Source organism: Parasteatoda tepidariorum, chromosome 7 (assembly GCF_043381705.1).
Source record: "Parasteatoda tepidariorum isolate YZ-2023 chromosome 7, CAS_Ptep_4.0, whole genome shotgun sequence".
Classification (NCBI taxonomy): domain Eukaryota; kingdom Metazoa; phylum Arthropoda; class Arachnida; order Araneae; family Theridiidae; genus Parasteatoda; species Parasteatoda tepidariorum.
This window is the reverse complement of record NC_092210.1, coordinates 92369636-92386742: the sequence shown is the minus strand read 5'-3', so window position 1 is coordinate 92386742 and position 17107 is coordinate 92369636. Positions and strand designations below refer to the sequence as shown.

The following is a 17107-nucleotide window of genomic DNA, read 5'->3' as shown; positions in this document are numbered from 1 at the left end:
ACACAATTCTTTTTTCTAAGTTGCCAGATTCTCAGATACAAAATATAAATTAAAATATTAACTAGAAGCAAGCAAGACGGAAGTGTAAAACTTCGAGTCAGTGGCATCGCAAAATTAATAGATATTAGAAATCTTGCATTATAATGAATGCAAAGAGTATTTATAATTCTATGTGAGTCAGTTAAAGGAAGAACCTTTTGTAATAAATGACGCCTTCTATTGTTATTTTGCAGCGGTGGCCGTGCAGTGACGGTGAGCGGGGTGAATTTTCTGCCAGTTCAGCAGCCAAGGATGATCGTCTACCTCAACGACACCCTCGTCAATGAAACGGTAATTACCCTTTATCTCTACTTCTTCCTCCCTTTCAGCACGAATCTTCTAGAATAAGATCGATTTTTATTATTCTATCTAAAAATAAAATACATTTTGTTAAGAGTACGATTTGGGTTTTATTTTATATCTTCTTAACTTACATTAATTTTTTTATCGCTTCTGTCGTACTCTGTGCATTTTCTACACCTCGTCGTAATTTCAAAGTCTCATGGTTTTTGTAACTTAAAAAAAAGCAAAACAAATTGCGACGCAAAGAGAAAAAACTCGCAAACAGGCACTTAAAATTGTAATAATTTAGAATAAATTGTAGTTTCAACAAAATAATTATAATAATATGTTTATAAACAGATATGGCCCTTTCAGCACGTCGAATTTCAACTCAATAACTGCATTGCTGCAGTGTTTAGAAAGGCCCTCGTGGTATTATTTACTACAAATTAATCAATTAATAATTACTAATTCTCTAATGCGAATTTTTTTTATCTCATCGCAAGTAGACTTCGTCGTCGCGTTATCTTCAAAAAGAATTTATCGCTAATCAAAATCTATACCGTTTACCGATTAACACCACTAATTAAATTTGCTTTGCAGCTGTGCGTCTGACGGCAATAGTAGTTTCAATCGTTCCTTAACAGCTATTTAAAATCACTTTCACTAATTCACATTCGTAATAACCATTTTTGATCCGAATGTATATTTTTTTATTTCTGACAAAAAATAAATCATTTTTACTCCTTCTAGTCTACATTAAAAATTCAGTTTTTGAAATGATTATTTTTTAAATGTTTGCAGATATGCGAGGTGAGATCAGATCACTTGATGGTGTGCCCCTCCCCTTCAGTGTCGAGTTCCGCCACCAGATGGCACCTCTCTCAAACAGATTACTTGGCAGAAGAGAGTGCGGATCACTTACTTAAGTTGCGAATCGGCTTCATCATGGATGGGGTGGAGAGTGTGAGATCCCTGCAGGATTCATTTCCTAGTCTGCATTCGGATCTGATCTACGTCACTGATCCAAAGTTCTTTGTCTTCGAAAATAATGGCATCAAGCTTTACAAGGGAGAATCTCTCGTCATCGAGGTCAGTCTTTTGCCGCATCTTAACGCGGACTTTTGTTCACTGTTTTATTTAAATACAATGGTGTAAGAAATTAAGAGAATTTGCAGTCTCTAGAACTACTGGATCGATTTTAATGAAATTTGTTATGTATGTACATAACACTCGTTGGAGTCGGACGGTATGGAATTGCCACTGGACAAACAATTCGGGCCAATTACCACAGGAAGTGATAAACTGCATTATTTCAAGTGTGAAATCAAGCTGCTGTATGAGGGGACCCTATTCCCTATTAACCCAATTTTTTACCGCTGTTTCATACCTTCCGACTCCAATCGATCCAGTAGTTCTAGAGACTGCAAATTCTCTTAATTTCTTACACCATTGTATTTGCCTCAACTTATGTTGTAGCTAGTAAAAGGTGTAGTTGGCTCTGTTATGAAAAGAGCCCATTCGTTTCTTGGTATGAAATGTAGAAACAAGATTCAAAATCAGTATTTATTGAGATTTGAAACGTTTATTATTTAGGTTTGCGTAAATATTTACGTTTTAGCTGTAACCTCGGTTCACAAAATTACTTCACTGTGTTACTAAATAAAAAGATCACTAGCTGTCCATTTTTTTAAAGTCTTTAACTGATTTGATTGTTAACATAGGCCTCAGGCTACACTAATACCTTTCATTTGACAGCGTGACACCGGTATTTTTTTAAATCATAATTTTGTGTTTTTCAATATTATTGCTCTGTAAATAAATCGCCAAATAGATGAACTGCTAAAAAGCAACTGCATTTCATCAAAAAATTATTCAACAACATAATTAAGATAAATAAAAGTACTTTTTTCAAAAGCGCGCATGAGTAGCCTATCCACAACGAAGAAGCGCTCAAGTCAAAATTATTGATGATCCCATCGAAAAAATTTGACGATTTATATGTTGGCTTCAGAGCGTTTCATGATGGTCCAACATCATCCACCATTTTGCAATATGTGTTCATGGTTTTTGATGTGCCGAAAACCATTCAATGATGGAAATTACTACTTTAATACACTATGATAGTAAACCATCAAGAAATGTTTGACTCTCATGGACCATGATGGTTACTGAGCTGTTGAATCTTGTTGGTTCTCAGGAATAATTATTGCATATATACAACCATCAGAACAATTTGGGTTTTTTTATTTTTATGTTTAACCATCAGTCCGAATTCCTACATTGGGAGGATTGTTATTCATCGTCGTTTCAACATTTGATTTCTAAGAAACTCTGATGATTCAACACGAGCAAACCATCGAAACAAGTCTTCTGTCATAAATCAGTCTTACATCGGGGTGATGGTTACCTTCAAAAAATATAATGGTTCATGATGAAATTATGGATGGTTACCATCAAGATCATGTTTTGTCTATCAATGGAAAACCATCAAAAATTTTGACTTGGGTAGCTGCGCTGAATGGTTTTATTTTTATCCACACTTTGTAACTCCCCTTTGTGGCTACTCTTCTGACTATTATGTTGCTTGTGTTTTTGGGTGTTTTAGTTAATGTTACAATGTTCATGTAATCCATGAATTCTCATTCTGAACAGGGTGAGAATCTTCGCCTTGCGAGCACTGAGCCCGAAGTAAATGTGACCATTGGTACAAGACCGTGCAATTTGACCGCATTAGCTTACACGCAGCTTGTCTGTCTTCCACCAGAAATGCAACCATCGGGAACGGACGAATTCGGCCGCCAAACAGAGATTGGACTTCCATTAGTGGTGGTGAGTGTCAATTTTATTTTATTTCTGAGCTTTACTAAAGTATACATTATCGTTAACATATTGCCACATATGAAACACATTTGTTGCCCTTTCCGGTGACTTAACGTTATTAGATTAAAGCAACACACGTTTTTAGAAGTTCATCCCATAAAAGTAAGAAATAAGTATCATTTGGCATGATGATGTTTCTCGCAGCACACTCATATTTTATTTTATTTTGTAACCGTCGTTGAACAGCTGACCGAATTTTCAGTTTACGGCTACAAATGTTCAATTCCGCAGCCTTGTAATTTGAACTAATCCAGAAGACAAGAGAACTCCTAAATCAATTATTGGGGGAAAATTGTCTTCATGGAGGACTTTCTGACGGAACTAACCTGTGTGGCATTGAGAGGAAGACCACGCGATCCTCCTACAGTTAGCCTGACGGTAAAAGAGACCCAAAATTCATTTACCACTGAGGGCGTCAGCACTGTGATTGGTGCAAACCGGTTCACCGCATTGGAAGGCGAATCTATAGAATCTTTGTAAGAACTTGAGCCCAACGCCCATAGTCGTCAAAAGCCAATTAATTTGAATGTTCTAACGTCAATTTTTTGTTCTTTTTCAGGTGAGAGTGGGACGCAATTTGAGATTTGAAGTGGGCTACATGCGGTATGAGGTGACCAAGTCCTATGAGCTGCCCCCCGAGGCTGTGGGGGGCATAGCCGCGGGGGGCGCCGTCCTTGTACTTCTCAGCATAGTGATACTGGCTGTACTGCGACACAAAAACTCCCAAGCAGAGAGGGAGTACAAGAGGATACAACTGCAGATGGACACATTGGAGAACAGCGTCCGATCAGAATGCAAGCAAGGTAACACAAACTTTCCAATTAAAGATGTAGTTTTCAACGCCATCTTGAATTTATTGAGTCATTATTACCTGGGCCAGTGGTCGGAAAAACTACTTTTTTTTTAAATATAGCGAATGCAAAGTACTTTCGATATGTTATGTAGTACTACTTCGCTATTTTTAGAAGACAAAATTAACTGAAGAACTTAATTTTCACTAATATTCAAAATATTTTTGAATGAAATTTTTTGTTGGCTTGGTTAGGAGATATTTCGAAGTTTTAATTTACATGAAATTGTTTTTTATTCTAAAGCACATTTTACGAATTTGTTCTTCTAACTTTGAAACTCAATGACAGTGGTTTCAGAAATGCTAGGAATTGTGATTTAAGTGATCGATGCTTTTTTTTATATCCTCTAAGTACAGTGCGAAAAACTAGAAATGGATCACCTTTTGATCTAAGATCAGATCTTCATTCTTAATGGTATAAGGGGGCACATATGCTAATTAATGAGACAATATTTTAAGTTACGACACAAAAACGCACTTGATAATTCCTGCTAAATCAAAAAAGTCAGATGTTAAAAAATCAATTTCTCAGGAGCCGATTTCGCACAGGACTCATGCAATTCCACGAAGACTTTTGGTTCGCCAATCAGAAACTAACAATCCGACGAAATTTTCACGGAGATCCGCAATTTAACTTTTGAATCTCGTTAACGAGATGGCATATGATTTTTTTGCTAATTGGCGGAGATCTACCAATTCGATTCTTTTGGTTCTTTGGAACTGCGCCGGAATCCGCCAAATATCGCGATTCATATTCGATATCAAACAAAGATTTTCGTATGTACCTGATTTAAAAGTTCCACTTTTTAATTCGTATTCACGATTCGAAAATCGTACATCGCGATGCATACTCACGCGATTTAAATTCAAACAGCGCGATTTGTATTTCCTTGTTTTTAAAATCAGTATCGTAATTTGTATTCACTCGTTTTTAAAATCCAATGTCGCAATTTGTATTCACGCAAGTTTGAAATCGAATGCCGTGATTCGTATTCACGCGTTAATAAAATCTAATATTACGATTCGTGTTGACGCGATCTAAATATCATGCATTGTGATTTGTATTTCCGCGTTCTTGAAATTCAGTGTCGTGATTCATATTCACGCCATTTTAAAATCCAGTATCGATATTCTTAAAAAGCCAGGTAGAAATACTTTACTTTATGCGTTCTTTTTTTAAAAAAATTAGTTGAAAATGGTAATAATAAATAAAACAGCAATAAAGCGCAAACATTGTTAAAAAAACAATACAAATAAACAAATTTTTAATCCATTTGTTCTATTTCATGTTCTTTTAAATTTTCAGCTTTTGCTGAGTTGCAGACGGACATGACTGATTTGACGAATGACTTGGAAACTTGTGGCATTCCAACGTTAGACCACAAAACTTACGTCATGAAAGTGTTCTTTCCCGGAGTTTACGACCACCCTCTTCTGCAAGACACAGGAAAAGTACGTCTCTTTTGTTTGTCATCACTAAAGCCGTTAATCTGCCTATTTTATTTTAAAACCATTGTTGAACAGCCCTCCCAATTTAGGGACTACTAATGTTCAACTCTGTGGCCTTCTAATTTTGAACCCCATCCAGAAGATTCCTGGATCGGGAGAAATTTTGCCATCGTGGAGGTCTTTTTCAAGGAATCAACCCACATTTGTGTTTCATGGAGACCACTAAGACCTCCCACGGTTAGCCTGACTGCAAGGGGACTCTAACCGTTTTGCACTGAGGATATTCCACGTCAGCACTGTGGTCGGTGTGAGCCGGACGTATCGACCAGCCATCGCTGGGACGCTTATCACCTCATTGGAACGCTCTATCTCCTGATGAAGTGAATCGGGTTCGAATCCCAGCGATGGCTGTTCGATACGAATTCCGCATCCGGCTTGCACCGACCACAGTGCTGACGTAAAATATCCTCAGCGGTAGATGGATCATGGGTTAGAGTCCCCTTGCTGTCAGGCTAACCGTGGGAAGTTCTCGTTGTATTTCTCTCCATGTAACGCAAATACGGGTTAATTCCATCAAAAAATACTCCGCGAAAGCAAATTTCTCCCAATACTTGATCCAGGAGTTCCCTCGTCTTCTAGATTAGGTTCAAAATGACAAGACTAAGGAGTTGAACATTAGTAGTCGTAAGTCCAAAATCGGGTCGGGTGTTAAACGACGGTTATAACAAAACATTGAGCTCATAAAAATTTGGATACAATGATTTGTTAAAAAATTTAATGACTTTTGAAGCATTTAGAATATTTGTGCGTTCAGGTTACAGCAAATATGGTATTTATAAATAAAGGCACTCTTTGGCGAAAGGATTCCACAAACCCTGTTAATTTCTCAGTATATTTTTTTCCCCCACATAGGTTCGCCAGAATGGAATGTACAATGCTTGTGAGATGGCGATGAGTCAGTTCGAACAACTGGTGAACAACAAGTGCTTCCTTTTGGCATTTATTCGAACCTTAGAAGTACAGAAATCGTTCAGTTTTCGAGACCGGTAGGTTTATTCTACAACAACATGATTCTTGAATTGTGGTTTTTAAAACTTGTATAATAACGATTGTTAATGTTAACAGGGTGAATGTCGCTTCTCTTTTGATGGTTATATTGATGGAAAAAATGGAATACGCCACCGAGTAAGTTTCTTTTAAACTATGCCTGCCTTCACAAATTTATGGTGCATAATTACAATAATCCGAAAGTAATTTAATTATGTAAAAATAATTTTACCTTATTCAAATTTTACTCCACAAAATCTGAATTTTCTTATTTAAAATATAGTAATATAAGGAGCGATTTTTATTCATTCAGATCAAGTTGACTACATTATATTCCATCATTTCATTAATTACATTATATTCCATCTTTCGATCTCGGCTTCCTCAGTTTTTTTTTTTTAAATAAAAAGAAAGCAAATTTAATTTTTCAAGAGGAAATGCTTGGGGCAATATAAGCCACACGTTTTGAGGTGGGTTCAAGATGAACCCCGAATTTCATGTTCGTAATTAAATGTTTCTCTGTTGCATGTCCTTACCTTCGTCACCTTGTAAATTAAATATCAGTTAATTCTGGCTATCAAGAGAAAGTAGAGATAACTAGGGACAATTGTCTCACGGACTGCTTAGGGCCCGGTCAAAACTCTTTACCAAAATGTATGTGTGTAGTTTGTCTACGGTAAGAGCTTCCGCCACAAAGTCTGAGGCCGTCTGCTGCTATGGAAACAAGAATAGCGCATTTAAGGGAGAGTATCTTTTCTTAACTTTAGGGCTAACACAATAGACCGAAGAAAAATATTCCCTTTTTCTCACGGGCCAGACCGATCCAAAACCTGTCCTAAACAATGACCTTACACCCCTGCATGAAATAGATATACCTCGTTACCATAGTCACCGCCACGGGTCCAGATGAATGGCTTGGGGAGCTCTTACTTTAGACAAACTATAATGTCTTTTAAGGGACAAATGTTTCTTTTTACGTAATTGATCTAGAACAAACAGTTTAATTTCGCCGATTCCAATAAATCGACTCGTTGGAAGGTTCCTGATTTTACTTAGAGTAAACCCTTTAAAATGTTTTTTTTTAATGTAATTACCTTTTATACAATAATGCGTAGCGTTTTTAAAAAGTGCTTAAAGGTACTTATTTTCCGTTTTTTAAAAGCCCTTAAAGGGGCTTTTTTTATTAGGTGTTTTTAAAAAGTGCGTAATTTTCCCTCTCCGAAAATGAGAACTTTTTCTTTACCAAGTCGATTTTCGCCACGTGTTATGCAAAAGCGTCCTTTTCACATTGTTTTATTCAACGAAAAGTATTTTGCATTTTGTTAATGTATATAGTGCTTTAACAGGGTGCGTAGCGTTTTTAAAACGTGCTTAAAGGTGCTTATTTTCGTTTTTAAAAGCCCTTAAAGGTGCTTTTTTTCACAGGATGTGTTTAAAAAGTGCTTTATTCGAAAATGGGATTTTTTTTCTTTATGTCGATTTTCGCCACGTATTATGCAGAAGCGTGCTTTTCACATTCAACGTTTCCACAATTCATTCGACCACAATCGACTTACATTCGGTCCATAGCGTTTAAAAGCATTTTACATGTTTGTTGAAATACTTGCGAGTCCGGCGTCTACTGAGCTGGATTCGGTGAGATTATTGCACTCGCATGTGCAACCATTTTGCAAGATATTTTCTATTTTAGGGGTCATTTTCTACCCTCTGATATCGAACCGAAAAATTTCTCGATCATTTTTTAATGGCTAACACAATTAAAAAAAAGAGTTCTTTGTCAGAAACTAGTTATTTTATCAGGATCACATTAAGTCTTTGAAAATTATTTTGAATTTTGTTAATGTATATACTGCTTAAAAATATTTTTTGAGTGCTTAAAAAGTACTTACCCGGATAGCAAAATAAGGTTTATTTTCACTTAACAAAAACCTTTTAATGTAAACCGAAAAAGATCGTATAAACCGTCTAACCTTAAAACAAGATCTGTGACAATATGCTCTATTCTACGTACATTACCCTCATTCAAAACCTTGGAAAACAACCTTCTGTATAAAAACCTTAAATCGAAGTTGACCTAGGGTTTTCAAGCGTTAAAAATAATCTTTTCATAAAGCTAGACTAAAGGTGAAAATAATCTTAAATCTAGGTCATTGTAAGTTTTTTTTTTTCGAAAAGTCTTGCATGCTCGGCTAATATCCACCTTGTCTTGAAATTTTAATGGACAATGCGACGTCAATATGGACAATACTTTTTAAAAAATACTTTTTGAAAGGTTTTATTTAATTGAAAAAAAGGTTTTTAGTACAAACATTTTCGTGTCACTAAAAAGAACAAGGTTGCCGTTATGCATGCTTTCTGGGGCGCTTATTTTTTGTTGAAAGATTTCGGCTACGCAACCTGTTTATAATTTACACGTCATAAGAAAAACACATCAAATGAAAACTTAATTATTTTCCTATTGAGGACTGTTTCTTATTCAGTAAAACTCCATCATTTATTTATTTTTCAAAAATGAACTTTTATCTTTAGCGTGCTACGAGCCTTGCTGCTACAGTTGATAGAAAAATCAGTGAATACCAAACATCCACAACTCATGTTACGAAGGTAAGCGTTGTTTTTTTCCCCTTCTTTCTCTTAATTAGCGAAGAACCTTTAAGTTACTTTTAATTGGCTCCTCGTTATACTTTCGCCCGACTTCAAACATAATTAGTGTTACTGACATTCTTTTTTTTTCTTTCTTCTTTTTTTTCCAGAACCGAATCTGTGGTTGAAAAGATGCTTACAAATTGGATGGCACTAAGCATGTATGACTACCTTAAGGTAAGACACTCGTTAACTATTTCCAGGGGGGTTGGAATGGGGTCTTCTCTACCCGGAATGTTCGAAAAAAGAAAGAACTTTATATATACGTCATTAGCGTATAACATCGCCAACCGTTGGAAGATCGACCCTAATTTTATCTCTCTCTGGCGCTATATCGCGTGCATTTCATTAAAATTTCTTCGGGAATTTAAATTTTCTTTTTTTCTTCTTTCTTTTTTGCTCACAGAAGATATGCCGATTTGAAAGCGAAAATGATTCCTGTGCTTTCGGTTGAAATCGAAATTGTAGTTCGGTAATTGAAACTTTTTCTTTTTAAAAAAAGAACAGGAGGGGAATATTTTTTTTATAGAGTCCGATGTATGGTACCAAAGTTGCGTTCTTGTTGCGATCTAATGATCCAGTCAAACCAATGTGATAGAATTTTGATACAAATGATAACTGTAACTGTGTCTGCTCAGTTCTTGAACTGTTGTTACCAACTGTTAGAATGTAATGAAGCAAATGGTGTGCTCATTTTAGACAATACATTTTATTCTTTACTAGCTAGACTTTATAGGGTCTAATAAATAAAAAGGTCTCGTATAATAGTTATTTTTGTTTGTTATTTTATTTATTTAAAAAGTAATAAAAACTTTCAAAGTCAATTCATGCTTAGGTCAACAAAGAAAGAATTTATTTTTGTTACTTTTATTTTGTTAAAAAAGAATTTATTTTGTTTATTATTTTAGTTACTTTTTATTAAATAATTAAAAAATTTTCTCCTCAGTATAAAACTAAAATTAATTCAAAAAAAAAAAGAAGAAGAAAAATGGTTTTAACACCAAGTGTCATCCACTACCAGTTTAAAAAAAGAAATGTATTTAAACTTGAGTGGACGAATAAAAAGTATTTTATTAGATTAAAAATTTAAACAAGATATAGGGAGAGTGTCAACTCATAGTAGGAATAGAGTAAATACGGTTAGAACTTCAATATAGCGGCATTTGAATTATTGTCCTTATATAGTAGAATTGATAAAACGAGGGCATTCAACGTCTTAACTTACATTCGATCCGTAGCGTTTAAAAGCGCCAATCATTTTACATGTTTGATCCGCATGTACATCTACTGAGCTGGGTTCGGTGAGATTATTGCACTCGGCATGGGCTACTCAGCTGCATTTTGCAAGATATTCTCAAATTCAGGTTTCATTTTCCACCCTCTGAAATCGAACTCTCTCTATGGCGGCTAATATAGTCAAGAAAAAGAGTTCTTTGTCAAAAACTAGTTATCTAATCATAATCATGTGATGAAGTCTTTGAAAAGTATTTTGTTAATGCATATAGTGTTTTTACAGGGTGCGTAGCGTTTTTAAAACGTGCTTAAAGGTGCTTATTTTCGTTTTTCTTTTTCAAATCCCTTAAAGGTGCTCTTTTCATAGGGTGTTTTTAAAAAGTGCTTTATTTTCTCTTTTCGAAAATGGGATTTTTTTTCTTGACCATGTCGATTTTCGCCACGTATTATACAAAAGCGTGATTCAAAGTTTTCACAATTCATTTAAACGCAATGCATTTTGTCAATCGGTAGCGTTTGAAGGCGCAAATCATTTTACAGGTTTGATGAAATACTTGTTTCTACTGAGCTGGTTTCAGTGGATAGGATTCTTGCACTCTCATGTTCAACTCTGCTGTATTTTGCAAGATACTCTCAATTCCAGGCTTCATTTTCCACCCTCTGAAATCGAACCGAAAAATCTCCCGATCTATTTAGGGTGGCTAATTTATTCAAGAAAAGAGTTCTTTCTCAGATACTAGTTTTTTTTATCATGATCATGTTAAGTCCTTGAAAACTATTTTGCATTTTGTTAATGTATAAAGTGATTTCAGATATTTTTAGTGCTTGAAAAGTACTTGACAAGTGCTTATTTTTTGTTGAAAAATTTGGCTACTCACCCTGTTTAAAATATTTTTTAAGTGCTTAAACAGTAGTTAAAAGGTGTTGATCAAAAGTTTGTTTAAAATAAAAAAATATGGAGGACTGAAAAATGTGTGTCTGTGTTAATAGAATGAAGCAGGCAGTTCCCTGTTCCTTCTATTCAGTGCCATCAAACATCAGGTGGAGAAAGGACCCGTGGATGCCATCACACACGATGCACGATATTCACTCTCTGAAGAACGTCTCCTCAGGGAACAGATAGACTACTGCACTGTGGTAAGTTTTATTCTCTTTTACACACTATAATATAATCTATTCAGCGTGAACTGACAGGCTGAATGACGAGCGTAATTTGACCAATAGTAGGTAAGCAGCCGACTCATCAGTGTTGTGAATGACCTTCCTGTCAATTCTTGCTAAAAGGTGCCAGGTTTTCCTTGACCCTCACTATATCCTTATGGAATCCTTATGACATAGATGCCAACTCTACTGGATTTTTCCAGTTTATCCAAGTCTATTGGTTTAATTAAAATTCTCCTGGTTCTTCTATATTTCAGAAAATTCCCTAAAATTGAGTTAGTTTTTTAAAATAAAAATCCCGATTGAAATAGAATTTTTGTACAGATTATCGCTTGCTTGTTTGAATATTTAGATAAATATTGCTAATACATACTCATTTATAGAATATTTTGGATGATTGTAATGGATGATTTTATTTACTCCTTTCGTTGCTGCCGTCCGCTCCGCTGAAGTGACACTACTGTAGGGTACTCCACACCTCGAAGTGTGCACGTTGTGTGCTAAGATTGTTATTGTCTGCATCATTGATGATTTTATTTACTCTTTTCGTTGCTACCGTCCGCTCCGCTGAAGTGACGCTACTGTAGGGTACTCCACTCCTCGAAGTGTGCACATTGTGTGCTAAGATTGTTATTGTCTGCATCATGGAGGATTTTATTTACTCCTTTCGTTGCTGCAGTCCGCTCCGCTGAAGTGACGCTACTAAAGGATACTCCTCTCCGCGAAGTGTGTACAGTCCGCAAAAAAAAACAAACGAATCACCCTGAATAACTTTCGTGCTAATGATCGGATTTTCACGAACTAAGTGTCTATCTTAATGGTTCCAGGGGGTGACCTCAAATATGCTGATTAATTAGTGCTAACTATTAATTAAGTTACGAAATCAGACACAAAAACGTACTTTCTCTGAACAAACATATATATTTTTTTTTACATATTTGGATTCTTATTTACATATTATATTTGGATTCTTAACCTTCAAAATATAGGGGGTAGCCGCAATCTGGGAAATATACCCCATAGTTTGGTCAGGAGAGCGACTCAAAGTTCGTACACCTTAATGTTAATTTAACTTTTTACGTTTTTAGTCATATTTTTAAAACTAATAAAGCAATTCAAAAAAAATTGCACCCACTCATAAAACTCATTTATCCAAAGATAATTTCATGAAAAAAATAATTTTTAATAATTATTAATTATTTTTTATTTAATTAAATTGAGGATGGAAAAATTTTGAATTATAAGGTATGAATTTTTTTATACCATATTAATCTACATATTTTTCAATTGAAAAATCTAAAGTTTCAACTGTTTTTATTTATTGAAAGCTGAGAAAAATTAAAATTAATTATTTTTAAAAAAATAATTTGGCGACAGTAATGAAATAATTAAATGGGGCGATTAATATTAAAATGTGATAAACCTGCGGGGGGGAACTTGACTTCCCGCGCATATTCATATTAAAATTTCATTCATATTTTTTTCGCTAATAATCGTTTGCTAATCTTTTTATTTTTTATTTCTTTCTAACTATAAAATACGACGTTTCTTTTTTAGTCCTTTAATAATTAATTTGAAATTTAGTAAAGAAATTTGAATAAAACGTTCTGAATAAAAAACACTTAATGGAACGGATGTCTAGTTTTATAAAAGCGTGCTTCTGATAGAATATGATTATACACCAGATTATGCTTATTTAAAGTGATTATTTTTTGATTTTGTTTTTCAATAACTGATACAATTTCAATAATATACATACGTATCCTATATTTGGAATAACTTATATATCGCCTTAATCTTAAAATAAATTTGTAAATTATATGTCTGCGCTTGTTTCGCAGAGTTATTTTTCTAACTTTTTAATTAAATTTTAACGCAAAATCTTATTTTTTATGCAACCATATATATTATTTTCCAATAATATACTAATCAATCGTTTTAGTACTCTAATTTATGTTTTCCTTTAAAATAAAATTACTTTTTAAATTATTGCTAAGTTCTTTTTGAAAGAAAACTTAAAATTATTGCCAGCTATCTGAGAATTAAATCTTGTTAAGGAATTAAAAATATTCTACTGATTACACACAATATCATTCGATGCAGAACAGCTGACTGTTTACTAAGAGTACTATTGTTTACGAAAAATGAAGAAAAATTATTAATTTTTTTATTTTTATTGTTTCTTATTTATTTGAGTAAAGAAAAGTAAATGCGAAAAAATACAACATATTGTTTTGTTTTTTAAATGAACAAAAAACTATGAACATACAATTTTCTTTCGACATTAAAAGTTATTCTTGTGCGCTAACTTTAAGAAAGTTACCCTTTTGTTTTAAAAAAGTTGAAAATATTTGCTTAAAAAGGTGTGTCTATGACTTCTCAACTTTTGCACTGTTCAAAAAAATATTACTATATCAGGAAAATGTTCGATATGCCTTGTTTTCTTAAACAACACAACTACTAAAATAAATTTTTTTTAAAGAGATTCGAAAAACGTGTTATTTTTAGAATCATCTCAAAAATTGTTCTTTTCCTCTATTTGACTTTTTTCTACTTAATTAACTTATAATAATAGTTTTAACGCACGTTTTGAAGAAATTCTGCATACAAATTTCTCCTAATATTTCGTAATAAGAAAACAAGAATATTATTGATTCATTTATAATTGTTTCATTGATCCGGAGTAGTTAATTGTTTTCGAAATAATCGGCCTTACAACTATTTAACTTAGATTCTTTGGACTAGGGGTCACTTCATACATGTTTTTCGACATTGAAATTTCAAATATAAAATGTAAAAATTACAAGAATGCGTAAGCTTGTTTTAACTAACAAAAAAAACGACAAAATGATTGGCTTCTTATGAAAAGATTGTCAGAGTTAAAAAAGTATTGTAAAAACTGTAACAATTGTTACTCTTGTTTAATTAAGGGTATTATAAACCTAATTTTCTTTTAATTTTTTTAAATTATATTTTTTAAAGAACTAACGAAAGGAGTGTGTAAATAACATCAACTCTTTTTTCTGCAAACTAAGTTTACTTAATATCATTTGCAAATCTTATGAAGTGCAAATTCTTGACCTGCTCCTTAAAATAAAGTTTTATTTTGATCGTAGTTGAAGGAGTACGGATACGTAGTTAAAGGAGGTATGTGACATTCCTAAATAAAAGTCGTGTGATAGAGACAGAACGAATTAGTTCTTTTGGTTGAAATGCTGTCAATATCATTACAGCACCTTGGTTAACAAGGGTCATGAAAGAAGGTTCTGAACTTAAATATGCATTTTAATATATTTTCCTATTTACATACCTCCTTGATCTCTGCACCGTTTTAATATTCTACAAAGCATAAAATGAAATAATGTTGAATAAGAAAAGAGATTTCGAATGAAATATTTTATTTTCCTTAATACTGGGTAGGGTATCTGCTACATTTTAGATTTTCAAATTCATGTCTAATTCCAAGAACTTTTCATGACTTAACGAAGTTACTATTTTCTCCGACAAAAACAGAATAATATTTTAAAAAGCATTATAATAACATTTCTTTATATAAAAATTTCTTTGTTAATTTATATAATTTTTTCACGCGCAAATCAATTTCGGGCAAATCCGTGGCTAAAATTATGTGCAAAACAGGCAATTCATGTTTCTTTCTCTTTTCTATTTTATATTTTTTTTCTTAATTAAATATTAATTTTCTAAAATTATTAATTATCTACTTCTTTAAATTATCCAGTGTAATATTACCTTGCGCACATCCATTTTCGGGCTCATCTTTGGTTACTAACACATCAAACGCACTTCAGTACTGCAGAGGACGAACGCACTTTAATACAAAACCCCTCTATTTACGCTTTTACCTCAATTTTCGCTTTTGGTTTCATATTTTGTAATCTGGCAATCTTGCTTCGACAATATTTTAAATCATACTTGAAAAATTTCCCGTTCATGTAAGTTCATTTGAATTCGCTACTCGCTTTATAGATTATGTTTTATTCTGATTTTTCTTTATATTTAATTTTCTGTTTTTACGTGATATTTTTACTTATTGTGTTCCATTTTATTTGTTGTAACTTTTTTTAGTGCTTTCACACTATTGTAATATTTTGCTCTGGCTATATTGATACAATATTAGAAAGCACTCTTTTTTGCGGATATAATCGTGTGAGCTGATGAAAAGATTATATCTTTTATTTCCCAGATATTTTCAGAAATTTTTTTCCGGTTTCATGTTATTTTATTTTTATCATTATTTTTCTTTTTTTTTCGGATTTTTTTTATTGTTCTGTAATTTTTCCCATGTTTTCTCTACATTTTGATTTTATTTTATGAGTTCTACTTACTTGCAGCTTATGCGCAATAAATAAAACTGTTTTTCTTAATTTTCTTCGTTTTATTTTGTATTTATTTAATATAGATATATATATATATATCAAAATACTTTTAAAATGCCGTATAACATTTACTAAGTTTTACAATTTTATCGAAAATAAATACCGTGAATTTTATAAAATCTTGTGATTATGCATCAGAATAGCTATCTTTTTTCAGGTCCACCTTTGCTTTATCATTCTTTTTCCTTTCCTAAGAAACTCGAAGTGAGTTGCAAAAGCAATTAACCCTACAACTCTTCATAAATTTAATAAGAACNAGGGCAGAAAACAAGAAAGATGGATGTAAACGAATTAAGTTATGTCTTCGGCAGACGATTCTTCCATTATTCGTCCGAAATGAATATTCTGCGTTCAGCAGTATAGACTTACTAAATATTTGTATGTTGCATCTCTAATTTAGAAGCAGCAATTGCTGTTTATTTTTGAAAATTTAATTTTTTTTATTATAATTTTACAGTGTCGGGCATAATCTTGTATCTATTTACAATTTAAAAACTCCTTGAAAAAGTTTTTTGCTATAACCGGACCCTATTTGCACAAATTCATAAAAGCGGATCCTGGTTAAAAGAATGTGAATAATTTTTTCACAATTTCACGAAAAACGGACCTTTCACAAAATGTCTGGACAAAATGCTTTTAAAATGCCGTATAACATTTATTAAGTTTTACAATTTTATCGAAAATAAATACCGTGAATTTTATAAAATCTTGTGATTATGCATCAGAATAGCTATCTTTTTTCAGGTCCACCTTTGCTTGATCATTTTTTTTTCTCGTTTCTTAAGAAACTCGAAGTGAGGTGCAAAAGCAATTAATCCTACAACTCTTCATAAATTTAATAATAACTCATGAAAATTTGGTTTTAATTCAAAATTGTCATACAAATGACGTTAAAACAGCTTTAAAATAATAAATAATGTCAGATAGAAAGTTCAACGTCAAGATTCTAAAATCTTGGAGAATCAAAAATAATTTATTAATTGATTTAAATTTCCTTTTCAAAGGAGATTAAAAAAAGCAATAACAATCTGTTTTCTTTAACCAGAAAGCAACTCGAAACATTTTTTTGGTTGCTTAGCAACGAGAAGCACTATGTTTTCCCGTCTTGTCATTCATTCAGTTT

General features: G+C 33.0%; 1 protein-coding gene across 8 annotated transcripts in view; it reads left to right on the top strand.

The window, feature by feature from the left end:
* LOC107443911 (plexin-B) overlaps positions 1-17107 on the top strand; it is a 193497-nt gene that overhangs the window by 159121 nt on the left and 17269 nt on the right. For all 8 annotated transcript variants that reach the window (XM_071182958.1, XM_043047550.2, XM_043047548.2 and 5 more), the window contains 10 exons: positions 234-330; positions 1126-1413; positions 2977-3153; positions 3764-4007; positions 5361-5506; positions 6416-6549; positions 6629-6688; positions 9080-9154; positions 9304-9370; positions 11417-11563. In XM_071182958.1, coding sequence (XP_071039059.1) covers positions 234-330; positions 1126-1413; positions 2977-3153; positions 3764-4007; positions 5361-5506; positions 6416-6549; positions 6629-6688; positions 9080-9154; positions 9304-9370; positions 11417-11563 — 1435 coding nt within the window. The remainder of the gene's footprint in view (positions 1-233; positions 331-1125; positions 1414-2976; positions 3154-3763; positions 4008-5360; positions 5507-6415; positions 6550-6628; positions 6689-9079; positions 9155-9303; positions 9371-11416; positions 11564-17107) is intronic.